Genomic DNA, 26499 nt, shown 5'->3' on the forward strand with positions numbered 1-26499 from the left:
CACGCCCCGAAGCCATTCAATTATGAATTTGGCAAACTATCCCTTTAACTTTTCTTTGTATCCTGCAGAAATTATTTCTAAAAAGTCCACTTTTCAGAAGTTAAAACAACTAGCTGGTTTCTTTTTCATATTTCAGAATGTAGTATCAGTGGTTTACCTTGGGGCCAAGGTTGGAAACCATTTTCAGCATCAATGTCAGCAGTCAATGACAGTGAAAAATGGCAATATTTGATAAAGGGGTTTCTGAGTGTCAGTGTGTTATGATCATAGACGTTTTATGATTGCAGACACTCAAAATTTGTAAATATGTGCAACTCTCTCCTATAAGTTAGAAACTAGGACCACGGCTCTGATCTGCTATGTTGCTTTTCTGTGCAACACTGATTAGGTTGAATGGTCCGGAACTACACTATCACTCGACATAGTGTATGCTAAAGTGTTAGCATGGAGACTACTATCACTCAACATAGTGTATGCTAAAGTGTTAGCATGGAGACTATCACTCAACATAGTGAATGCTAAAGTGTTAGCATGGAGACTACTATCACTCAACATAGTGTATGCTAAAGTGTTAGCATGGAGACTATCACTCAACATAGTGAATGCTAAAGTGTTAGCATGGAGACTACTATCACTCAACATAGTGTATGCTAAAGTGTTAGCATGGAGCCTACTGTCACTCTTAGCTCACACTTAGCATGGAGCAGAGCCAATGATCTACTGGAGACACATGGATGATTTTGGCGTCTATATTCTCAGTTGACCAACAGGAAAATCTCCCCAAAACGAGGAGTATTCCTTTAACAGAAGGGATTTAAAGCAGGGCGCTGCTAAAAAGCAGCCTGCGTATATGCTCAGGAAACCTTCCAGGCTACATATAGGTTAAAAAATGTTTCATTCATTAAGCGAGCTCTCAGTCTGGCTGACCTTCATCAGGGAATACAATTTCCATGACTGCTGAAGGTCGAGCGGCGAGGATCCAAGAGCGCTGAAGTCCCTCTCTGCTCTTTCTAATGGATAAATCAGATACAATAAAACAGCGTGTGGATCCATTATAGTATAATTGATTCATTCATACACTGAACACACAGTCACCACAGGGCAGGTCCAAAGCCAGAGGCCGGATGGCAGAGAAGAACAACTAGGCCCAAAGAAAAACAAAACGAAGAGAGAAAATACAAAATGCCATTATTTTTTTCAAACATTGTATTTTTTTCCATCTCCACATGACCATCAAAATGACATTGGTTGAGTTTAGAATGTTTTATTATAGTTTATTGTGATAGCATTTTCAATTTTTCTTTTTTTTAAGTTTTATTTTTCCAAAGAACAAACACAGCAAATAACGTTGAGGAGGGGGGAAGAGGAGGAGGAGGAGGAGGAGGCAGGAAGAGGAGGGCAGAGAGAGAGAGATAAGGGGCCACATAGATAAGATAGACAGATCAATCCATAGATAGATAGATAGATGCTTCAGGTTTGGCTTGTTCCCCCCCCCCCCGTAGCCCCTCTGGGTCCACACACGCACACACTACATGTTGCTTTACCAATAATAATCATCATCAGAATAAGATTAATAGTCGCAAGAATATATCTAGGAACCAAAAAAAAAAGACAGAAAAAAGAGAAGAACGCACTGCTGAGGAAAGCCGCGGAAACAGATCCACTCGCACTGCTGCGAAACTGAAAATAGAGATACAGATGAGTGCATCGTCTGCGTATGCGCGCATATATGCAGGCTGTGTGTGTGTGTGTGCGCGTGGAGATGGATGGGAGATAATGGTGCGTTCGTGTCCGGCAATGTAAAAACGAATATTAAATATGACGACGTGGGGTTTGTGTACGTTCTAAAAAGGACAGAATAACGCATCGTCAAACTAGCTAGTTAGTAGTGGAATGCCTATTTGCAGATTCTGGGTCAGTTTTAGTCGGTTTTTTTTAGCGGCTGTCCAAATCTCTCAGGGAGGAGGAGGCGATGGGTGGGGTGGGGGGTGGGGGTTGGGGGGGTTGGGGGGGGGGGTTAAGGCAGACAGCTTATCTCAGGTCAGATTGCAAGGGGCTGGGGTGATTTTTTTTTCTTTTTTTTGGGGGGGGGGGCGCAAAACACAGGTAAACACAATAATTTGGCATTAAAAATAAGATTAAGAGAGATGCAGAGATATAGAGCTAACGTTACCACACAGTCTGAGAGATAGAGAGAGGAGGAAGGGGGAAGGAGAGGGAGGGAAGGGAGGGAGGACGAACGATAACTGAAGTAGTAAAATATGATCGTAACGGTAAAATGGTGTCTATTACAGCGGGGTGGGGGGGCCTTGAAGCAAAAATACTGCGGCAGTTATCGATCAAAGCTCTAAACGGTTACAGTACACACCTGCCAGCGAATTCATGGTGGAAATCTTAAAAAAAAAAAAGAAGAAGGGGGGGAAGACACCTTGACATTTTCAATTTGAGTCCGTTCTTCACCAGGGACTTTCAATGCCTTTACGTCCGTCCTTTAACCACCGTAAAAAAACAGCTATTTCTGATTCATATTCCTCATTTAAAAGCAAAGGCTGCCACCAACCTCGATCTGACACAGCGGCTCGCTGCCTTTCCGTTTAAATGCGGATTATTACAAATGATAAAAAGCTGTTTAAAAAGGTCCGATACAGTCTTTTTGTTTCCCAGCCTGGTGAAGAAATAAGTAGACTACAACATGCCAAGCTAGCCCCGCCTCCAAAAAAACAAAACAGCAAAAAAAGCAAAAGAATCCTATGGAGCTATATATACACAGAAATGCGGCAGATAAATACAGTTTAAAAAAAAAAAGTTCCATTTTTAAACTTTTTTTTCTTCTTTTTTTTTACTTTTTCACTTCATCATGGCGTCCACTGCTCGCAACATACCTTCTATAACGCTTCCCTTTCCTTCTTCGCTTCTTTTCCGCCCGTTTCCGTTTCTACGCCGACATCACCCCGCTTTTCACACTCGACAGTTCGGTCTTTTTTATTCTCTCTCCCAGCCAAATTTTTAAAACCACAACCGGGTTTGTAGTGTTCATTAAATACAAATCATCTCAACAAAAAAAGGACACAAAGACAGAAAGAGAAAACCAAAAATCATCCATTACTGACCAAAAAAAGAACAGAAATACAGGGAAAAGAAAGCACAACATAACATGATCCACAGTTGGTTTTCTGGACAGAGGTTTGACGTGAGCGATTCGAATGCCTCCTGCACCCTAAGGAGCCGACTCAGCGGGACAAACGCAGCTACATCGTCCCTATAAAACACACGGGGTAGAATGAAAAATGACTCGACGTGCCCAAACCATCTATGGGTGTGTGTGTGTGTGTGTGTGTATAGGCATGACATATTGCGTGGTTTAGTCCCTCAAGTCGGCCGTTAGCATGTTTCTATTCTCTACGCACAGTAAAGTACAGTCGCCTCCTGTCTCTATCTGGACAAAGTCAGCTCACCGTCCGCCACATGCAGTTGTGTACGATTTGAAGTACTGAAATTTCCCACTGACACTAAACGCCAACATCTTCAATATAGGAAGAACTTCCCAACAACTCTTGATTCGTTTTTGTAATAAAAAATAAAATCCTTTTATTTTAACAACAACAAAAAAAGAATTGTGAAAGAAAGGAGGTTAAGCTGACTTTGTCCTGCTCCTAGGAGGGGAGGATGTATGGTTGACTTATTGGGACGCAGCCCCTAGACCCCTGGGTGTGGGCGAGAGACTTACGAAAGACATAAGAGAGAGAGAGAGAGAGGGGGGGGGGGGGGGGGATGGAGGGAGAGATAGAGCAGTAGAGAGAGGTTAACAAACTGTTAGTGAGCCCGGCCAGTTCTGTAGAAACGCGAGGGAGGGTCGAACGGGGCGAGGAGGGGAGGATGGATGGAGGGAGGAGGAGGAGGGAGGGGGGAAGAGTTGGGGGGCTGAGGGAGGGAGGAGGAAGAGGAAGAGGAGGAGGAGGAGGTGTGGTTTTGGGGCTTCAGCAGCAGCCCCCTCCGGCCTGTTGCCCCCCCTGGCTACCGGACAGCGTGGAGTTGGTGGTGGGGTGCTGGGGTCCGATCTTAATACCGTTAGCCTGCGGAGAGATGGAGAGAGAGAGAGAAAGCGAGAAAGAGAGAGAGATGAGGTTAGCCAAAACAAGCAGAACAAAATAGGTTGATCCTAATATCCGCCAATAAGCGTTTTTGCCATTGATTTCACGGTGCCATTAACATTGAATGCTGCCCATAGGGGCTCCGGTTAAAACACACATCAGAGAGCAAGCAACAGGTGCTGCTGTGTGGGACAAAGGCAAAGGAAACACCAGCAAACACTCCACAAGGAAGAAAGGAGAGCCGATATGAAAGGGGAGAAACAGTGAGAGAGGTGGGCAGGTGGGTGGTAGAGAGAGGGGGGGAGAGAGATCGCCTCTTTCATCCTTCTCTATCCCTCTCATCCCTTTAGACTTGGAGTACAGTGCAGCATCTGGGAGCGCTCTCTCTCTCTCCACTGTAGTGCTTGCTTTCCCTCTCTGTATTTCATCATCTCTCTCTCCCTCTGTTGCTGTAGCACACACTCAGCCCCTCTCTCTCCCCCTCTCTCTCTCTCTCTAGATATATTTATATGTCTCTCTCTCACTGTATCCTCCCCCCTCCTCCACTCAGTAGCAGTAGTGCCTCTGGGAAACACTGTATGACTTTAAATCACATTTATAGTGCTAAGGCCACGAGTGTGTGAGTGTGTGTGTGTGTGTGTGTGTGTGTGTGTGTGTTCTCATTGTGGCTGCCAGCAGCGGGTGTTTCTGGTGGGGCTTCCCTCTCTCTCAGTCAGCTGATGTGGTTTGGCTGGCCGGCCTTCCTTCACTCCTTCCTACTATTACTAATAACAAACACACTTGCTGGCTGGCTGACTGCACAACTGGCTGACTGACTAGCTGGCTGCATAACTGGCTTCCTGACTGGAGAACTAGCTGACTGGCAGATTGCATAAGTAGCTTACTGACTGGACAACTGACTGACTGACTGCATTACTGGCTTACTGACTGACTGACTGTATAACTGGATTAATGACTGGCCAAATGGCTTACTGACTGGACGACTGACTAACTGACTGGACAACTGACTTACTCACTGGACAATTGCTTACCGACTGGATAAATAGCTTACTGGCTGGACAACTGGCTTACTGACTGGATAACTGTCTGGCTCACTGGATAGCCAGGTTACTGCCTGGTTGGCTGAATGTTTGTTTTCCTGCTGGATGACTGAGACCTTGTGGGATGTGAGGAATTTATGAGCTGGCAGCATGCCAAGAGAGAGAGAGAGAGAGAGGGGGAGGGAGGGAGAGAGAGAGAGAGAGAGAGAGAGAGAGAGAGAGAGAGAGAGAGAGAGAGAGAGAGAGAGAGAGAGAGAGAGAGAGAGAGAGAGAGAGAGAGAAGAGTGAAGAGAGCGAGTGGAAAGTAGAGCGAGGGAAAGAGGGAGGGAGGGACGCTGGAAGTTTTGCTTGGCTGGAATGAAAGGAAGCAGAGAGGACGTTTTTTTTTTCTCTCTTTGAGGAGAGAGGGAGCGTGGCAAACCACATACACACTGCTGGAAAACCACACTGAGGAGAGGAGGAGGAGGGAGAGAGAGAAGAACAGAGGGGAGGAAAAGAGGAGAAACAAGACGGCGAGAGAGGAGAAGACTGAATAAGAAGGAGAAGGCTGGAGAGGGAAGAAAAAGTGTGTGTGTTTGTGTGTGTGTGTGTGTGTGTGTGTCCTACCTCATTGTTGATATCAAACACGCCCTCCTGGATCTTCTCATAGATCTCCTTGGCTGTGTTGATGAACGCCTGAGAGAGAGAGAGAATGAGGGAGAGAGATAGACGAGCTTCAATTCACATGTTTTCATATTTTGACTCCCGTGAATGTTTGACTGACATTGCATGAGTTTATCAACCTAAAACTATTTCTTTAGTCTGAGTTTTAGTGTCCCATGATGGTCTAAATGCTGTTTCAGAGGCTTTTCCACCCTGACAAGAAGATGATTCTGGGGGACACACTGAATACTTTTGACACACAAAGGGTCAAATTTAAAGATATTGAACATTATTATTATATTATATGCAACGTCCAACCTCTTGTCTCTTACTATGTGCATTCTATCTGTATATTCTGCTGCATTTATGTAATATACACCAACCCACTCCTACTATATGGGCCTCTCAATTAAACTGATTCTGATCTTGGGTCAGCCTCCATCACCATTTCTCCACACTGCCTTTTTAAAGAACTAGACCCGGGTGTCTGCAACTGTCATCGAGTTCAATTTGAGACTTTTCTCAGACCTTTTTAATGCCGGTTAGAATTAAATAAAACCCAAAGACAGAAGCCCCAACCTCTACATATAATTCAAGAGTTCCACTGCTTTATTTAACTGTATTCAAGCCCTTTTAAAGCCTTTTAAGAGTTGAGATAATATGATTTAAGACTTTTCCCGGAGCCTGCGGATGCCCTGCAGACTCGCTCTGCTGCTTCAAAACAGGAGACTGCTTCTACCTTCTACTGCCAATCAGTCCTGCAAACCGAGCCGTGGACACACACACACACACACACACACAAACACACTCTCACACACATGCTTTGCAACCCTTGTTTTTGTCACGCACGCACACAAAAACACACACATACACGCTCACACACATACACGCTCACATAAGCCTACAGTGTAAAGACTTTAAAGTGGCAATAAGCTCCGAGAGCGACTAGCCTAGTGCCATGGGATACTACACACACACACACACACACACACACAGTATCCATCCATGTATCTCTTGGGAATACCTCCTAGTGTTTGTGCCTAGAGGGGAGGAACTGGGGGATTACACACAACTTCCCACTGGTGTGTATGGAGGAGCGGGGAAACAGCGCCACCGCCTGGCTCCACACACACAGTAACAGCTGGAGAAAAAAAAAAAAAAAAAAAGAGTGTGTGTTCCTGAAGCCTGGTTGGTCGGGGACTGAAATTAGGTCGCGGGACTCTTATTTGACACCCGGTCTGAAAAAGGTTGAGGAACCCAAGGGTGCTTTGGCGCGCTCATCCTTCTCCTTTTTACTTCGGCGCACTCTTTCCGTTCCTTGAGGAGCTTCGAGGCAGGGGAGGAGATGAAAGAGAGGAAGGAGGGAGGGAGAAGGGAGAAGGGAGAGGAGAGGAGAGAAGAGAGTGGGAAAGAGGAAAAGAGCAGAGGAGAAAAGAGAAGAGTAGAAAACAGTAGAATAAAGTGGAAATGAGAAGACAAAGAAAAGAGAATGAAAGAGAAGAGAGGAAATAGAGAAGAGTAGAACAGAGTAGAATAGAGAAGAGTAGCACAAACAAAGATAAGCAAAGAGCAGAAAAGAATAGAGAAAAGATTTGAGCAGAAAGTGGAAGTGGAGTAAAAAAAAGGAGTGAAAAGTAAAAAAGGAGAAAAAAGGGAAGAGTAGAGAGGAAAAGAGAAGGTAGTAGATACCACAAAAGTACAGAAGAAAACAGAAGAGTGGAGAATATTGGAGGATTAGAGGAAAAAGAGAAAAGAAAAGAAGAAGGCAAGAACTAGGAATATATCTCCAGAAGGAAGGAAGGATGGAAGGAAAGGAGAAAGGATGGAGGAGAGAGGATGCTTACAGGAATCTCTCTCTCTCTCCCTCTCTCTCTCTCTCTCTCTCTCTCCCTCTCTCTCTCTCTCTCTCTCAGGGCCTTCCCATCAGCTCCGGTGTCCACCCACAGACCCTGACGACAAACCGGGCACTCTGATTGGCTGCCGGCTGTCGCTGAGAGGGGGGGGGGTGGGGTGATGGTGGGGGTTGGGGGTTATGAATATGTATGAACTCTAACTGGTGGATGCGCTGCTCGAAAGAGAGAGAGAGAGAGAGAGATAAGGGAAGAGAGGGGAAGGGAGGGAGAGAGGAGGAAGAAATAAAGGGAGGTGGGGAAGAAGAAATGAGGGAGGGGAGAGAAATGAGGGAGGAGGAGAGGGAGAAATGGAGGAGGGAAGGATGGAGGAGTGAAGGAGGGATAAATGGAGGGAGGAAAAAATGGAGGGAGGAAGCAATGGAGGAGGGAAAAAAGAAATGGAGGAGCGAAGGAGGGAGAAATGGAAGAGGAAATGAGGAAGAAATGGAGGAGGGAAGGAAGAAGAAATGGAGGAGGGAGAAATGAAGGAAGAAATAAAGGAGGGAATGAGGAAAAAATGTAGGAGGGAAGGAGGGAGGAAGAAATGGAGGGGGGAAGGAGGGAGAAATGGAGGAAGGAAGGAAGGAGGAAGAAATGGAGGAGGGAGAAATGGAGGAGGGAAAGAAGGAGGAAGAAATGGAGGAGGGAAGGAGGGAGAAATGACAGAAGAAATAAAAGAGGGAATGGGGAAGGAATGTAGGAGGGAAGGAGGAAGAAATGGAGGAAGGAAGGAGGGAGAAATGAAGGAAGAAATAAAGGAGGGAATGGGGAAGGAATGTAGGAGGGAGAAATGGAGGAGGGGAGGAAGGAGGAAGAAATGGAGGAAAGGAAGGAGGAAGAAATGGAGAAGGGAAAGAGGAAGAAATGGAGGGAGGAAGAAACAGATGAGGGAAGGAGGAAGAAACAGAGGAGGGAAGGAGGAAGAAACGGAGGAGGGAAGGAGGAAGAAACGGAGGAGGCGAGGATGAAGGAACGGAGCGAGGATGGAAGCGAGTGAGGGAGGTAAAGAGCGAATGATGGACATCGAGGGACGAGGAGGGACGGGCCGAGGGGGGACGGAGGAGGAGATGAAGGGGAGAGGGAGGGAGAGAGCGGTATCAGGAGGATTCAGAGGACACTAATGAGACAAATTAATCATACCACACACACACACATCAACACACATACACACACACACACCTCCCCCGCTCATCTTAACCCCACAGAGGGCTGCACTCGACAGCGGTGTGTGTGTGCGTTGATATTATAGGCCAGGCGAGTGGGGGGGAGGGGGAAAAAAAAATCAATGTAAACACACACACACACACACACACACACACACACACACACACACACACGCACGGTGGTGCCCTGGGCTTGGCATGCTGTGCTGTGTAGGATGGGATTATTTATGTGATTGGATAAGTGAGAAAGGGGTCCCCGGGGACAACGCCATGCATTCATTAAACACACCAACACTAGGGGTGTGTGTGTGAGTGTGTGTGTGTGTGTATTACAGGAGGTGGAGCGGCGAGTTTGGTATGCTAACTGTGGTTCCCGATGCTCGGGTTCAGTCATGGCTAGTCATTTAAAATGCTATAGGTAAATAGAACCTGGTCACCTACTGGGCGTCGCGCTGTTATTTTCATGAGTGTCATTTTCCATGCGGAGTGAGCGCTCACCGTTTCATACAATACTGAAAATTATAATGCCGCAAAGTGGAGACTATGATAGGTTACACAGTAGCTATTAGGGTTGAACTGGTATGGGGTTTTTTAAAGTAGATACTGATATTTCTGCATTAAAGCTGCTGCGATGGCTGATACTCAATATATCAATTTGACCATTTTCATATGAAAAAAAGGATTTCCAAACCTAGAATTTTATTCTTGTCAGGGTGGAAAAGCCTCTGAAACAGCATTTAGACCATCATGGGACACTAAAACTCTCCACTGAAACCCAGGATGATACTACTACTACTACTACTACTACTACTACTACCAATAATGAATTATATTCAAGTATACTAGTGTGGAATCTGATCAAACTGTCTCATTAGAATCAATTCAGGTTAAGGTCTTCCCATAGACAACCAGTGTAGTATTGATCAATTCTACAATAAATATGTAATCAATCCAACTGCATCATATCCACCATATTAGAGGTGGACGACACTAATTGGACCATATCCAATGAATTTCTAATATCGGCGAACCAGTACATCGGTCTAACCCTCGCAGTTACAGCCTTCACCAACTTGCCAAGTTAGAAGCGCACGCCTCAATCTCCAGAAGGCTCGGCGATTAAGAACAAATCCGCACAGAAATTAAGTCAGATTCAAAGATGTATTACTTTCGACATTGGAAGGAGTTCATGCCTGCATTCTGTTGTAAACAAATGGAGCAGTAACTTGGGCTGCAGAGGTAAATAAGCAGCACTGATACCTGTGAAATACTGGATGATATGTGTAAAATTCTGCTTTTCTCACCACAAAAGCTAGGCATGTGGACATATTTCTTAGTGTTAACCTGTGTGGAGCACCAGATGGGTGGGGCTTACAGCATCAGGACAATTAAAACAGGCTCAGGTAAGCTGTCAATCACAGAGATGTATAGTGAAGCTGAGTCGTGTGTGTGTGGCGTGTGTGTTATAATACCTCCTCTACATTAGAGGCAGTCTTGGCTGAGGTCTCCATGAATATGAGGCCGTGTTCTCTGGCAAACGCCTCCCCCTCCTCCTTCTTCACCTCTCTCCGCGACTCCAGGTCACTAGACGCACGCACACACACACACACACACACACACACACACACACACACAAGAATTAATGCAGTGGCATACACAAGTAGGAATAGGAGTATAGGGTACGCTGCTTGTCTGCATTCAAGGTTAAGTTGTCTTTGGGATCTCACCTCTTGTTGCCGATGAGCATGATGACCATGTTGGAGTTGGAATGTTGGCGAGCGTCCTCTAACCAGGTCGTCAAGTGGTTGAAGGTGTCCCTTCTGTGAAAACACACACACACACACACACAGGTTTCTGGGTTTAATTCATGGGCGTGTTGATAAAACAGAGAAGTGAAGAGAGAATGCCCCTGTTACACCTGGCATTAACATGCGATTCGTAGCTGGATTACATTTACACCTGTCTCCAGTACACACGCTGAAATCAGATTTCACTTTCCCTTGCAAAACGCAGAACACCGCATGCGCCGCTTCCTCTAGTAATATTTACATGCTTTAAAATTGACAGTAAACACCTCGTGCGGCTCGCTCCCCGTCCACCACTATCATGACAAACCGCCTGTCAGCCGTTTGATTTGAATGAGCTTCCTGGTTGGAACCCAGCAGGAAAGCTTATTTCCATATACTTAGCTGCTATATCTGAATCAGAGACACAATTGCTTTTACGTTTTGTTATTAATGTAGCCAAATGCGACGCTGACCGCCTCCGGAGCTGGTTTGGGTGATCGGATCAATGCATCTTGGGTGCATTTGAATTTTACATTTCCTATTAGCTAGCTATACACACAGGTTACAAATAGAGAAGCAGCAGCAAGGTGTGTGAAGCTGCCTGAGCAAGAGTGCAAGGCCTGAAATGGATTGCTGCTGGTTTTTCTGTGTGTAGTCTGCATGTATTCAAGTTTATTTAACTTTTCCAATTTCTGTGCCGAAGTAACTTTCGCTCTCGTCTTTCTGTATGTTGCATCTGTGACCTATTGGAAGCCATTTTAGTCTCTGCTGCAGTAAGTGGATTACTGAAAACTCCCGGTGCAAATGCATCATACTAATCTATCTCTAGTCCTCCTATCGCAGTGTGTTCACAGCTGGGAAGAGGGACCTTTCCGCCCTGAGCAGAGGATGCTGGAGGTGTGAGAGGCTGAACTAGGGGGGTTGGTGATCTTGAACGCAGCATGCTTGCTAAGAAGCGTGTGCGGGTGCATCTGATTGGCTGTGTTACCTTGTGATGTCATAGACTAGCAGTGCTCCGGCTGCTCCTCTGTAGTAAGACCTGGTGATGGACCGGAACGACTCCTGACCGGCCTAAAGAAATACATACGGAACAGTAAGTAAAACAGAAATATATATAATTTAAATAACATTCATAATCCTAATCCTCTGGTTTAGTCCAGCCGCTGGTTTTTTACCAGTCCTGATCCTCTAGTGAAACCCAGCTCCAGGTTTTCAGACAGCTGTGGAGACTAGAGGACAGGACAGAGCAGGGCCTGTAACTGGATACAATGGACTTCTCTCTTTCTTCCCTGTCTCTCTCTCACAATCCCTTTCTCTCTCTCTCTGCCTGAGTGTGGAACCTCCCAGTTTTCCGTATTCTTCCACACTCCGACAGGGATGCTCCCATTGGCTGTGGGGTTATGGGGATCAAACCTGTGGCGTTTTTGTTTACGGGACAGTCTATCTAACCCACCGTCCTTTCGTCCCTCTGCCCTCTTCTTCCTCTTTTCTCTCCGTCACTATCTCTCCCTTGCGTCACTCGTCTTCTCATTCCTTCTCTATGAATCTCAGTGCCTCCCCTCTCTCCGTCCCTCCCTCTTTCACCATGTTGCCTTCCTCCTAGCCCCCCACACTCCCCCCTCCAATTCTATTCATCCTCTCTGCCTCTGTCCGATGTAACAATGTTGTCAGTGTTTCGTCCAGAAGACACAACGCCACTCTATCCCAACAGCTGCAGCCCGGCCCTGCCCTGCTCCGGCCTCATCTGCAAAGGCTCAACACGAGCAGGCAGTCAGTTAACCAGTCAGTCAGTCAGTCAGTCAGAAACCGCGTCAGTTGGTCAGTGAACCATTCAGTAAGTCAGAAACTCAACCAGCCGACCAGAGAGCCAGTCCATCATCCAGAAACCCAGTCAGTTGGGAGTTAAACCAGTCAGTTAGTCATTCATTCAGAAACATAGTTAGTTGGTCACTGAATCAGTCAGTCAGTCAGAAACCCAGTTAGCTGGTCACTGAATCAGTCAGTCAGTCAGTCAGTCAGTCAGTCAACCAGAGACCAGCCAACCAGTCAGTAATGCTATTAGTGAATAAATGATAAATGAGGGAGAAAGAGAGGGAGCGCTGTGTCTGTCTGCCATCTGGCCTACATGCATGTGCACAGAAAACACACACACACACAGTTTCTAGTGGTCTCCCTGGCAGTTTGGTGGTGGTGTAACCTCTAAGTCTAACAGACAACCAACAGTCAGCCGTGCTCTTTTCAGTGCGGGCTGCGTTCAACAAGCTGTTCACAGGCAACAAGGAGGTGCAAACCAAAAGAGCCGGAGACACCTGAGACTCCGCAACTTTAACATGACAAAGAGCTGGGAGAGAGAGGCAGACAGACAGGCAGTGTGAAAAACACTGAAGAAAACTGCACACTCTAAGCCTTCTCCTAACACTCCTCCTCTCAAACCTACACCAGCATTTTTCATGGAGCTCTGACTCCACCTGCTGGCCAACTGGTTTACTGCAGGGACAAATGTACAGGCATCTGCATGCTTCAGAAAGCCACATTTAAAGACATTTTTATACTTTTAAGACCTTATATTTTGATAATTTAAGTCTTTTTCAGACTTTTTAAAGAGCAGTGAATACCCTAATGTGACCTTCCATATAACATGGCGTACACTCCCTTTGAAAGTAACAAAAACATGTGGGTGTGTATACATATAGATATATTACCGTATCCCAGATCTGCAGTTTGATCTGTTTGCCATCTATAGTGATCATCCTTGCTCCGAACTCCACACCTACACACACACACACACACACACACACACAGAGATACACACACAAGAATTAGAGTTAGGTAATTATTTCTACACCCACCATTCTACAACCTCCATCGGGATAAGATGCTTTACCCAGTTCTTTATCCACATTAAGTTGTCATCAAAATCGCTTAGGCTAAATCACAATAATTCCCTGTGCAACCTGATAGCCTTCAATAAGCTGGAGGCTTAACAACTCTCCAGACAGCTCAATGTCCTGACTCAGATACAAAGCACTATATACAGCATTGGTGTCAAATACATTTATTTGTAATCTGTCAACTAGCCTAATAAACCAAAAATACTTTAAAAAAACCCCCAAAAAACACACTAAAAAACAATTATACATACAGTATATCTTGAAAGAATTTCACTGTATGTACTAAACCCACTAATCTACTTTCTTTCTCTCTCTTTTAAAGGGCAAATATGGCTAAATCATGCTATAATCATGTTATCAATTTTCTCTAGCAGTGGCAGTTTTGTTTTTGTAATCCTGTTGCATTTAACAGGGAGACTGATTTGATCTGAGCATGAACCAATCCACTAATGGCCATATATCGTATCGTAAAAGCATGAAGAAAAGTTACTAATTTTGGCATTGAGTGGTAGATTTCACTGCTTTATATCCCACACATTCATAATGTAGTTTCTACAGCGGGGTCCCTGGTGTAGAGGAAAGAGGCTCTTACCGATGGTGAGGTCGTGAACCGGCTGAAACCTCTTGTCTGTGAACTGTAGTAATAGACATGACTTCCCCACACCTGCAAAACAAACACACGCCACATTAAAAGAGGGTCAAACACGCCGAGATCGGACGTCCGCCTAACAAGGTTACACAGAGTGACACAAACGAGCATTAACACACTCCATAATCATCATCAACTGGGGTCACACACCTGCACATACACACACACACCATCATTATCAAATCAATTACACTTACAAACACAGTGAGCGCTGAACTCCCACACAGGAACAGAGAGAGGACACTCTCTTTGTGGCCGACTAAAAACTGACTGCTAGTTACAAATGTAGGGCGATAATTAGGGTCTTTTACATATGTTCCATTAAAAAATATATACTGTTCATATGGGAATACTTAATATACTGTCTAGCCCTACAGGCAACCCCAGCAGAGAGCCAACGCACTCTCACAACCTGAATACAGAACTTATTTTAGTGTTGGGTCAATTCGCTTTCCTGTCAGGAAGCCAAATACACTAGGAGTCAGACATGAATTGAAGCAAACTGCATACAACACAATGGAAGAACATACTGTACTGTACCAGTGTGGGTAGAGCATCATACATTTACAGAGCGGGGGAAAAAACCAAACATGCCTGTGGTTAATCAAGTAGGTGTAAATCAGAATCACACTGGAGTATGATTCACATTAAATCCACTAGAGGAGTCACAGAGGAGACTTTGGCTGGCCCATTTACTGTATCTAAACCCCTGGTTTATACATTCAATCACATGAAGAAAAAGACAGATCCCTTCTCTCTGCCCCTACTTCCTGACATTGCAGTGTAAAACAGGAAAGAACAAAGTGTTCTCTATGTAGTGTGTTGATAGGAAAAGATGAGATACACTGTTGCAGAAATCTTCTACTCTGGCTCCATCCACTGGAGCATTAGAGGTCCATTGGAAAGTTAACTGTACACCTATAATGTCTAAATATATAACAACCAGGCTAGAAAAAGAGAGATACCTGAAAAGACTGTTGTGTTGTGGCTGTAGATCCGAGTAATGTCAGAAGTAAAAGTGAATACTCTGATAAAGTAGATTAGTTTCCAGATGTAGGTTACTGTGACACAGTAAACTGTCTTGTCTGTCAAACTGTTAACTAGCTAACTAGCCTGCAAAGACACTGATGTTAATGTGAACATACTATTAATACTTATTATACTACATAACTATTAGCCACTTTTTACACTATCTTAGAATTGTTAGCTAGTGTGCTAGTAGATGTTTTATCTGAGCAGATACTATAGTTAGCTAGCTAACAAGCTGACATTATCTAAACACCAAATCAACCAGATGTATCAGTGATGAAATGATCAGTTCTCAGTCAAGAACAGTACAGAAATGAACCTTGTCTATTCAGTTCTGCAGAGAAGGTCAAGCCATAAGTTTGGGAACACAACTAACTGTTCACAGCCACTGCTGCCCAAGAGCTGAGGACCTCCAATATGGCTGCCAGATCCTGTGTTACATCACCTCTGAGGCTAATGCAGTTGCCAGCAGTAACAAAGGGAGGCGAGAAGATACATTTACACACTGGTGAACAATGAAGTTGTGATCTAATTTGAGCCAAAATCTCCTCCTGCTGTCTTGCCAACATTCTCAACTATAAAACAAAGAAAACGGACTAAAACAAGTAGCTGGCTCTTTCCACCAACACATATCTCAAGAGTCCAACCTAAATGACTGTTTATCCAAACAAATAAGTCTGATTTAAAAAGCTTCTCTCCTATCCTCTCAGTGTCAACAGGCCTCCTAAAAGCAACATTCAATCTAAGTTACAATCTAAGTTATATGCAGATTTTTGGTTGTAATGGTGGTTGTTTGCCTAATAACTGACTCTCTTCTCTTTATTTACCACTACATCAATGCCTGTAATATCAAGGCCTCTATGTCTTCTCACACAGAGGAGAGGAGAGGAGAGAAGAGAAGAGAAGAGAAGAGAAGAGACGGCGGGTGGTTGGTCAAACAGGAGGCTGGGCTGACTGACCTCCCCCAACATCCTGTGTGTCAGAGGGCATTGCCATGGCAACAGAGGAAACCAAATGCTGTGCTCTGAACAGCCATTTTAGTCTCAAATGTCAACAATCACTGTGCGGGGGGGAGAAGGAGGGAGATGGAAGGAGGATAGTAGACAATTCAATAGGGCTGGACCCAAATATTCGACTATTCGGATATTCGTTCGTTGGGTAGGTATTCGCTTTTCAATTTTGGGATTCGGATATTCGTTTTTTTAATGTAATTTTATATGTAATGATCGCTGTTTGGGTGTCTATATAGTGACGTCACACTTCCGCTCTTGCGGAGTCAGAGCTTGACCTATATCACAATAATGTCTGCCCTTAATAAAACTACAGCTGAAGTATGACGTTTTTCGTCTGGTGACTCCCCGGAGATCATCCACATCTCTACAAATGGCGCCCGAACCGTGTCGTGATCACCTCGGATTTAAGCTGTGGCCACTCTCTAAGTGAGGTCGGACTGTTGTTTGAGTTCAAGTGGATTCAGCGTGGTTACCGTGGACCGCTATCTCCACGCTATGACGGTGTCTCAGTGGATATAAACGGTGCTAAGCTACATTTTCCTTGGCTGCTAACTGAAGGACCGCTAGCTGGCTGGCTGGTTGCCAAGAGGTTGCCGCTGAGTTTGCTATCCCGTTTTGGACCGTGTAGGAGCGATGGACCTGTGGACTCCACCGAGTATGCTTTCAGCACTGTGTTTTTGTGAGGAGGAACTGTGACTATGTGTGAACTTTGTCGGGTGAACTGTTGCTCGTGTATGGAAAGCCAAGCAGTTTGAAGGTGTGTGACTCTTAACACGACCCCCCCCCCGGCCGAAGCTTCGAATATTCGCTGTTGATTACTACCGAAGCTCCGGAGCCCAAAAAATGGTATTCAGGACAGCCCTACAATTCAACCCTTCACTTGAAATCACAGATCTAATTTGATACCATTTTTTCTCCACAAAACAGTTTAAGTAACAGCAAAAAAAAAACAGCAAAAGCAAAAAATGATTGGCAGTCAACAAACTACAATGCAACCACAGTGAAAGATTTGCCAGCGTTTGGTGGACTGACTGGTGTTTCTTAATTCCCAGCCTGAGGCCTGTACCAATAAAGACGGAAGAGCATTAACTCTTGATAAACAATAGGAGGACCTGCTCCGTTGACACGTCTCTCTCTTGCATATAACACACAGAGAGGCTTCGCTGTACTGTGTCCAGCTGTTCAGAGCAAAACACATTAAGACAGGGTATCTGCAGGTTTCAGAAAGCCACATTTAAGACTTTAAGACCTTTTAATGCTACCTGGAATTGAATTTAAAAACCATACTGCAGAATCAAAGCTGGCAAAACCAGTCTATTTGCCAGTGAACAAGCTAATGAAACTGCTGAAGCTATAAATGGTACCAGTCACTGAATGGTGAAAAAAATAAGACCTCTAATAACTGTATTTAAGACATTTTAATACTTTTAAAGGCCTTAAATAGAGATCATTTTAGACTTCTCCAGACTAAAAGTGGAGATCCTGCAAGACACATAAAAGAGAGAAAGCCAACGAGAGGGAGAGAGACTGACAAGAGATCCAGAGAGGTGACAGAGAGAGACGTGGTCGTGCTCCTTCGTGGTTTCCAAGGGTTACCATCGCCAGGCAGTGGCGTTGCTAGGCAGGGGTTGTGTGATGATGATGAGGGATGTAGGGAGACACGGAGGGGATCATGAGGAGGACAGATGTATGGATAACAAGCCTGTCGTCGTCACCTCCGTCACACGCTCTCTGTGTGTGCAGTCAACGCCCACTAAGAAGACAATACACAGCCCTTCCCTCTTTTCTAACACTGAGGTTCAGCAGAAGCCAACGTAGACCTGACGTTAAGCGATTCAGTGTACATTAGTCTTCCCATTAGCTGGATTATACAGAATACAATTCGCAGGCCATTGGCACATCTTAACACCCGGCACTACTTTGTGTTTCCAGCGAAGAGGCGACAGCGCGATGCTACAACCTGGCCAAGCTCCATTTCAATGGCAGCCCACGATCTTAGCCTACTGTGGTGTTTGGATAGTGATGATGAGAATGGGCTACTCTCTTCCTTTGGGCCTGCAGAGGAAGTGTGTTACCATGCAACGTCTTCCCTTCAACCTCTAGTCCTGGTGTGAACTACGCCTGACCACACCAAGTTTTCAGACACTAAACCGCTAAGAGTTAGGCCAATATTTGTTCGCAGAAAAACAGAATTCAGTGAAGTTAAAGCTGACTCACTGGAGGCTTAAAAACTTACACACACCAAGTCAATGATGATAGTCTAGCCTTTCCTACCAAAAAGAATGCAGCGTCACCAAGAGGCTAATTTTGGCACAGTGCTACCAGGCCATGGCTGCTCACTTACAGCAGTAGCCTAAAGGTCAGCAGTTTGAATCCCTGCAGAGTACTGAAAATCTGGCCAGAGGAAGTGCATGAATAAAGCTCTGCCGTAACTGATGCTGAGTGGTCCTTGAGCAAGGCACTTAACCTCCCAACAGCCCCAGTGGAGCTGCTCAGTGGCCACCAGTACACATTTTCCGGAAAATATAGTGGTTAACAAAAAAAAAGCCCTTATGGTGGATAAACTTCCAGTCTGCTTGGTTTGATGGCTTTTCCCCATCTGAGCCTGTAATCACGGTTCCCTTCAAAACCACCATTTTCAAAATACATTAACAGCCATTATCAGCACACACCCAGTGACTGTATATGACTGTATGTTAACCAAACCAAAGCGGTGGACAGGCGGGAACGGAGAGCAGTCAACAGGCGGCAAGTCATTAGCAGCAGCAGAGCGACTGAGTTAATGGCCAGTGATTACAGCCATTAGCCTAGTTTACATGCACAATGTAGACCATGAAACAATATTTCAAAATACAACAGTCAAAACAGCAGCTAGCCAGCGAGCCAGTCAGCAGTGTTGATCTGTGTAAGCCAGGTCATATGATGGCTACAGGGCCAAGCATACCTCAGAGGCCCGGCTAGCATTCCTGATGGCTTCTACTTGTCTAGCCTGTTCAGCCAACCACATCAACTGCTCATTAGCCCCGCTGGACCCACTAGTCACTGGCTGGGTGGACAAACTAGCTAAGCCTGCCATAAGAGAAGGAGGAGCACTAAATTAAATACACTGATTGACTGATTTTATGTCGGAGTCTTGCACTGAAGATGTCCAGCCCACTTGGGTTTACAAGACACATCCATACAATACACTGTAATATGTGTGTATAGCCATTATATTCCTAAAAACAATTAGGTATCATACAAATAAAGTACACTGTCGTTTTGCACAGGCTTTACATATAAAGTCATATAGAATCCATATAGAAAGCCTATCTCAAGTCTTCTATAGTGGTCTAACCAAAGAGAGAGACCACTTGCAGGATGAGATAAATCAAGCGCTCCTTGTGTTTCGTTTTTTTAGCATTTAAAGTGTATCAAAACTACCATTTAGACCAGTGCACCGCTGTGACTCGCCTCTAGGAAAGCTCATGTCATCAATAAAAGTACCAACAAGGCCAGGCCTATAGCTCATTCCAATTATTTGTGATGTTCTAGGTTTGAATCATGCTTACTGCCACATATCATCCTCTCTCCATCCCATCTTTCCTGTCACTTCCTAGTTTAAACTCTCCGATAAACATGGGATGCCATAAGAATAATCTTAGGGGGGAAAAAAAACTGACATCCATTGGATTATTGGGTCATGTTATTACACCATTTTTCATACAATTCTCTGTGTAACGTGTGTATTCCTGGGGCATCATATTGTATCATTATTCCTACATCTACATAATGTGGTTTAGCCGTCTGCCAGACAACGCAGACAGAGCTCTTGAGGGCCAGCTGCTCCCAGTTCACTGTGTGGTACACGACAGACTCCAGCATTGCCCTAGGTTACTGTCTCAATTATTCTTATGATTTATCCTAATGAATTATGGATCTCATATCAGGGATGGAATCAACAGAACACAACAGAGCAAGAGATAATTGGGGGGGGGGGGGGTTGTGTGTTTATCTCCATTGAAATAAAGGTTAATGAAATGAGCTGAACTGGCTTCTCCATCTTATTATTAGCAGTTAGAGATTCTAATGAGAGGTAATAGTTTTCTTGGTAAATTTCCTTTTTTCCCGGAACTTAAAGGAGTTTGGGGATTTTTCAAATATATGTTACAGAAAATACATGTAATTATGTGTTTCTCTACGAATAAATGGTCAAATAAATGTTATGATGTGCCTCCCTACAACTGTCCAAACTTTCACTTGAAACCATGGTAGAAGCAACAAGTGTGTGGACGCTCAACAAGCTTGTCAACCAAGATAAACTGTCCACGGCTGAACTTTTCACGGTCATCAGCCATCAAAAGCCAATCAGATTTCCTTGCTTCCCTACTGATGTGATCTTGTTTCATGAACAATAGTTCAGCCTGGCAAGTGCAATATGGATGAGAGGTTGATTGCAGCCATTCAAAGCCCAGTCGCTCTCCCCAGTTCCCTACAAACTTATTTGAAAGACGACAGGAATAAACGCCTCAAAATCAATGCTTGGAGGACGGTTGCATCCATTGTTGGGGTCGATGGTAAGCTCTCAAGTCAATTTAGTGATTTTTGTTTGTTTAATGCTAGTGCAATTTAAACGCAACACCAAAGCAGCAAAAAAATACATGATTTGACTGTTCAAAAAGCGACACATCGACCAAATTGCTTGCAGTGTGTACAAGAAATAACACAACTGTACCCGAGTTCAGCTGATAGTCCCCTTGTCCAATGGGAGCATCTTTTTTTTTAAGCTGCTAAATGGGTGGATGGGGGAGATACTAGTTGTGGCTCTAGTTGCTGAGCGACAATTGGAAACCAGTTTGAGGCAGGGGGTTCATGCTAAGAAATATTTTTACTGTCATTTATGAGTGAGAAAAACATGCTAAGCTCTCTCAGGAATGCTGTCAGAAATATGCAACAGTCCATCTTTTCCAGTTGAAGAAAAAAAAAAAAATAGGCTATATAAAAATACACAGCATATATAAATACCAAGAAAAAGAACAAGAAAAATAATATACATATGTGAAACAGCATCATATTTGCTTCAACTTCAACACTTCAAATTCCCATAGTTTCCACTGATCCAAAATTTACATAAAAATTCACAAAATGAACTCAAAACTCCCCCAAACAGTGGAAAGTTTCTGGAATTTTACAGCCCTATTATCAGTGTTCCATGGTAGAGAGAGTCTATTTTTGGAGGCTTGAACGTGTACAGAGTAGAGGTTATAATTTTCTTTGCGGGATGAAGCTGTCGCTCTGCCAGCCAGATCTCTGGACAGGCCGCTTTCCAGCCAAGGCTAAAGTGAAAATCCATCCTGAAAAAGAATTCATGTGTTTCTCCTATGAACCTGGACAGTTTGATCGATAGCTATGTACTTCGACAACTCTCAGCCACAGCTAGGAGTGAGAGAGCCGAGTCTCTCCTAATGTCAAGAGACAAAACCCTGGAGCTGCTCCAGCTTAACTGAATGGAAGACTGAATCTGTCACTTCTGTTTTAGGGTGAATTTCCCCATTTCAGAAACACATTCAGTGACACATCTAGACTCTATGCTACTGTTAAAGAATCTTAAAATGATGATGTCTGAGTCTGGAAGGAGCTGCACCATAGATTCCTGCTGTGTCACTGTAATAACTACTTTAGGTTAACCAGCCAAATGATGATAGGACATTAAAATGAATAGGAATGTTTTGGGAGATTACTTTTCAGGCAAACTGACTCAGTCACACAGTATTCTACCTAGGCCTGCTTGGTACAAGGATCTAGTCAAGTATCTGATTTGAGGTTGTAAGCTAAAGAGGCATAAGTGTAGGTTAAGGAAAGGCAACTGGGGTTATGTAACACTTCAAAACACTTACAAAATACAATTAAACAATAAAACAATAAATAAAGGCTGATAAGATAATTTAAAAAATGCAAGACACTAATACAAAATACAGTGAAAATATCCAGCTGGATAACATCGGCTCTTCCTCATTCTCTGGGTGTTGTAGCCATGAAAATCACAGATCTAACTCAACTGGATGGGTCGCTAACGGGATTTCCCTCTGCACTTTCAACTATCCAGTCCTTTTGGACAGCTAACTGACCACAGTTAAGTCTGTCTTTGATTGTCTTGTCTGATAGCTGAATCAGCCTTTGGTTGAAATGCATAGAGTGTGGTTGGCAGGTGGGAAGATGCAGGTACGGGTTAGACTGAGGCCGCAGGGAAGACCAAGGACCTTCAATTAGAGATAGAAATGTCCAAACAGTGACTTTCCTTAACAATAAAGCATAAGTTGCAAGACAGTGGGACCAGCATGGAGACTGTTAGTTTTCTGCACCAAGCTGCTGGTCCTGTGGACTGCTGATCTTGAGTTATTTGCTTTGACAAATCATGACTCAAAATGGTACTTGACAGAGTAGAAGCAGACACACCCAGCTGAAACATGTCAGCTTACTGTAGGCCAAGACTAGCCTTCTAGATAAAGAAGGACAGATAATGATAAGGAGCCTGAGTCCATTAAATAACAACCAGTGGATCCCCATCATTCTGCAGGAGAAGGAGGTCAGGATCTGACAGATGCTACCCTGCAAGAGTGGTTTTTCAAAGACTGGGTTTGGGTCCTTTGCCTGTAAAGCTAATGGCAAAGCCTTACAAAGTTTCTGCAATCCCACTCTTAAATCTTAAAGCCATGATGCACAGGCAACAGTTTGAGGTAAATATAGTGAAAACTGTGGCCAGGTGCATTTATTTTGTCATTAGTCCTATTTGCTAAGCCCCATCTCTGCTGAAGGAAATTCCCAAACTAAATCACTTCAGAAAGTTTCCTGCATGCCATCCGCTTTGCTTTCTCCCTTAAAGACTCATCTCCTTCCTCATTCTTACTGACTAAAATATAAGATTGATGTCAGGAAGTAGGAGGAATAACCCACTCACTAAATAAGAATTAGGCCAACATCTACCAGAACTCAAGTGGTGGTGTGAGTCTCACCGGTGCCCACAGCAACCAATTAGCCAGATAAACCCATCAAACACAATAACCAAAACCAAACCTTATCACCAACAGTCATAACCCAGGTTAATATCTTAGGTAATTATGTGCTCTGCATAGCCTTGTTTCCAGCCGTATATGATCCGTATGTGAGAGTGTACTGTATATGCGCAATTTAGACCAGCGTAACTGTCTGTTGACAAAGTTGACATATGATCCACTGTTAGCAAACAGCCTCCAACTAGACTCATTCTCTAGGTAGAATACAAAACATCCAAACTACAACAGAACCATGCTGATCCCAAACCCTCAGCCACATCCCCGCCAGCAGCTAGTCTACGCTACAGACCTTTTCAGGAAGCTTTCAATAACATGGTATGGTCCGGAAAACCCCCAGGGATCTGTGCTAGAGTCCCGAGGATTCCCCAGCGAAATGAGCAACGTCACTGGGAATTTTATTTCACTTTTAATTAATGAACGAGAAGTTTGCAAAATGAGAGAATGTGTAAGAATGGCTGTTTTGAGCACTGTTCCCATTCACTGTGTATGCAATTCTGTGCTTAATCATATCAAACAAACACGGCTTAGGTGAGACCACATCCTATGGTCCAGGTTTAATACATAGGCTTCCATCTACCAGTCAAACAAAATGGATTCCCATCAAGCCAGGGTAGATATTTCGGCCTATAAGATCCAAGGTAAGCTTGTTGTGTTTACTTCCATTTCCAGTGTGGGAAAGATTTATACATATACATAATGTCTGGGATTCCCCCCACTTTTAGAAAGGTTTACGCGGTACTGATGCTTGTGGCAGGAATTTTGTACAAGCGAGGAGGGTTGAAGATTTGCTGAGAGCACACAATGACCTTTAGGAGCAAAAGTAAGGCTACTGGAACCCAGACATGAAACCTTACACAAGGAAAAACATCATCCAGACAATATATGTGTAGGATTTTCCTCATATCAATTTAGCTCAGGGGGTTCTCAAATGTTTTCATGTCACAGACCGGCAAATAGACATAACTTAGGCCACAGACCCCCCACTGGATAAGATTTAGTCCCATTTTTAATTAAGTAAACTACAGTGAAATTAAACTACTGTTCAGTTTGCTGGGGACCCCTGGAACCCCCTCAAGGAGCCTTCTTGGAGAACCAGTGATTAGAAAAATAAGCCTTAATTTGGGTGAGGGTGTAATGGACAGGGGAGCACTGGATATTGCTAGCGTAGGGGGCACATGTAATCAAGCCGGGATCCTGGCAGCAGCTCTCTTCAGCACTAGTGACTGGAGATAAACAAGAACACCCCTGACACCACGAGTCATGAGCCTGTTTCGCAACAATATTATGCATCCTTTATGGAAGTTATTTGAACAACTTCCAATATAAACTTCTCCTTGCTGAGGGCTGCTGCACTACACCATCAGTGTAAATGATAAAATTGCATAGTATAATCATAATTTGATTGGCCTTTTCTAGACTGAAATCACACATTGAGGGCGGGTGGTCGAATGTTTGGCCCAAGGCTTTGGTTTGTCTCCCTGTAGCAAATGATGAACACTTATCTCCCCATTTCAACTGATGTCATTTCTGTCAGTTTCAGTAGTGCTGATGCTACATCTCTAAATTACAGCAGCATTAGAAATGCACCTGCTGCCACACAGCAAGCTAGCTGAGCAGGCCCCTCATCAGAATAGCTAGCTAACAGAGTAAACAAGTGACAACAATAACCACTGGTCTGCTGATGTGACACATTGTGAGTGCTAAATATAGCTGCAATCTTAAGCTGTGAGAAATACAGCCTAGGAAAGCCGGTCATCAGCCCAATTTGTGCAACAGAAATGTGGTCAGAAATTCTAACTGCCCTACGCCATTTCAGGGAATACTGGAGGCTTTAGCTTTGCGTTCTGGCCTTCTCTGACATGAAGCTAACGTTAACTGTGTTATTTGCTAATGCATCCAGAACGCAGACGAAAAAGGAGTGGGGAGGATATGATGGTCTGTTTCATGTAACTCGTTCTGCTGAGCCGTCATATTTACTGCTGTGGACAGCTACGTGGATAATATTAAGTGAGTGAACCAGCTAACGCTAGCTAGTCAATTAGCGGAGCTAGGAGCATATGGCTAACACCCCCACCCTCGACGCAAACAGACAAAAGGCCCAACATATCTGATGGTGTCAACAGTTGCTAGCGGGCTACGCTAATGAAGTATATAAATACGTGGTGGTAAGGTGTGTGTGTGCTATTTTGCGGCACTGTCAATGCATTTGATATGTTTTCATAAGAGGTTAGCAGTGGAGAATTGAAGCTGTCATCCCACCCCTTGCGTCTCTGCTTTTACCACGTCATTGGACTATCCAACACTGCGGAAATAGACCGCTAGCTAGCAGCTAACAGCTAGTTGAATGCTATCTGGCAGCCAAGCTGTCACTAGCTGCCTCTTACCCGTGTCTCCGATGATGATGTATTTGAAGAGGTACGCATACGCCATGGCCCCTGGTTTGTGTGGTCACCTGTCTCGGCCGTTAACTTACACCTGCGTTAAACCGACTGTGAACCGTAGGGAAAAGGTAGCTGGCAGCCTGCTAGCCTGTTTTTCTCTGTCGGTGCTGAAGAAGGAACAATAAACAGCCTCAGAGCCACGGCTCTACGTCACACGGTCCGCCCTCGCCACCGCCACGCTACAACATGCTGCCTTCAGGGTCACCTCTGAAACTTTAGCATTATCGCTTACACTGCTCTTTATTGAACGAAATACATTGGAGTCGATTGGGTATGACAAGGTGTGGCCCTCGCCATACCTTAGCCAAAGTTTAGCTCTCATCATTATATTAGACAGCAAAGATCAAGCAATTATTGCCTCAAATTTATTCAAAGGGGTTTTGGTCAGAATTAATAACAGAATGGACCCTGTAACAAAATTATTTTTTTGGTGGCTGTTGTTTTATTTTAGAAATCAAGAGACAGAACTATGTTGTGTTGCAGCAACAGAATGAAGATGGGAAAAGTGCATCAGGCGTCTAATTGATTTTTCAACTAAAATCAACAATTTATGTCAAGTTAGACAAAGAGTTAAAATACTAATACACAACACAACAATACTAATTATTGCTTAGAATGCCAACAATAACATGTAGTAATGAAACTCATCACTTTTGCCATCAGTTTTTTGTTTCACAGTCTTATTTACCACTTTGTTGGGTCATTTGTGTGCATTCCGTTCCTAAATCCGACATTTCTGACGGCACTTGAAGGCAGCAAAGGGTCTTTTTGCCCCCCACCCATAATCTCACACACACCCAGAACTACAT

The 26499-nt window shown here is 44.2% G+C and overlaps 1 protein-coding gene across 1 annotated transcript; it reads right to left on the minus strand.

The window, feature by feature from the left end:
* Positions 1-1248: 1248 nt before the first annotated feature.
* On the minus strand, positions 1249-25821 carry rab2a (RAB2A, member RAS oncogene family). The gene is made up of 8 exons (XM_071906266.2): positions 25634-25821; positions 14099-14170; positions 13318-13385; positions 11604-11686; positions 10556-10648; positions 10301-10412; positions 5738-5806; positions 1249-4073 (listed from the first exon to the last, which is right to left on the minus strand). The coding sequence occupies exons 1-8, from the start codon at positions 25677-25679 to the stop codon at positions 3978-3980; spliced, it is 639 nt and encodes a 212-aa protein (XP_071762367.1). The 5' UTR covers positions 25680-25821; the 3' UTR covers positions 1249-3977.
* Between the last annotated feature and the right edge of the window lie 678 nt (positions 25822-26499).

This window comes from Centroberyx gerrardi, chromosome 13 (assembly GCF_048128805.1).
Source record: "Centroberyx gerrardi isolate f3 chromosome 13, fCenGer3.hap1.cur.20231027, whole genome shotgun sequence".
NCBI lineage: Eukaryota > Metazoa > Chordata > Actinopteri > Beryciformes > Berycidae > Centroberyx > Centroberyx gerrardi.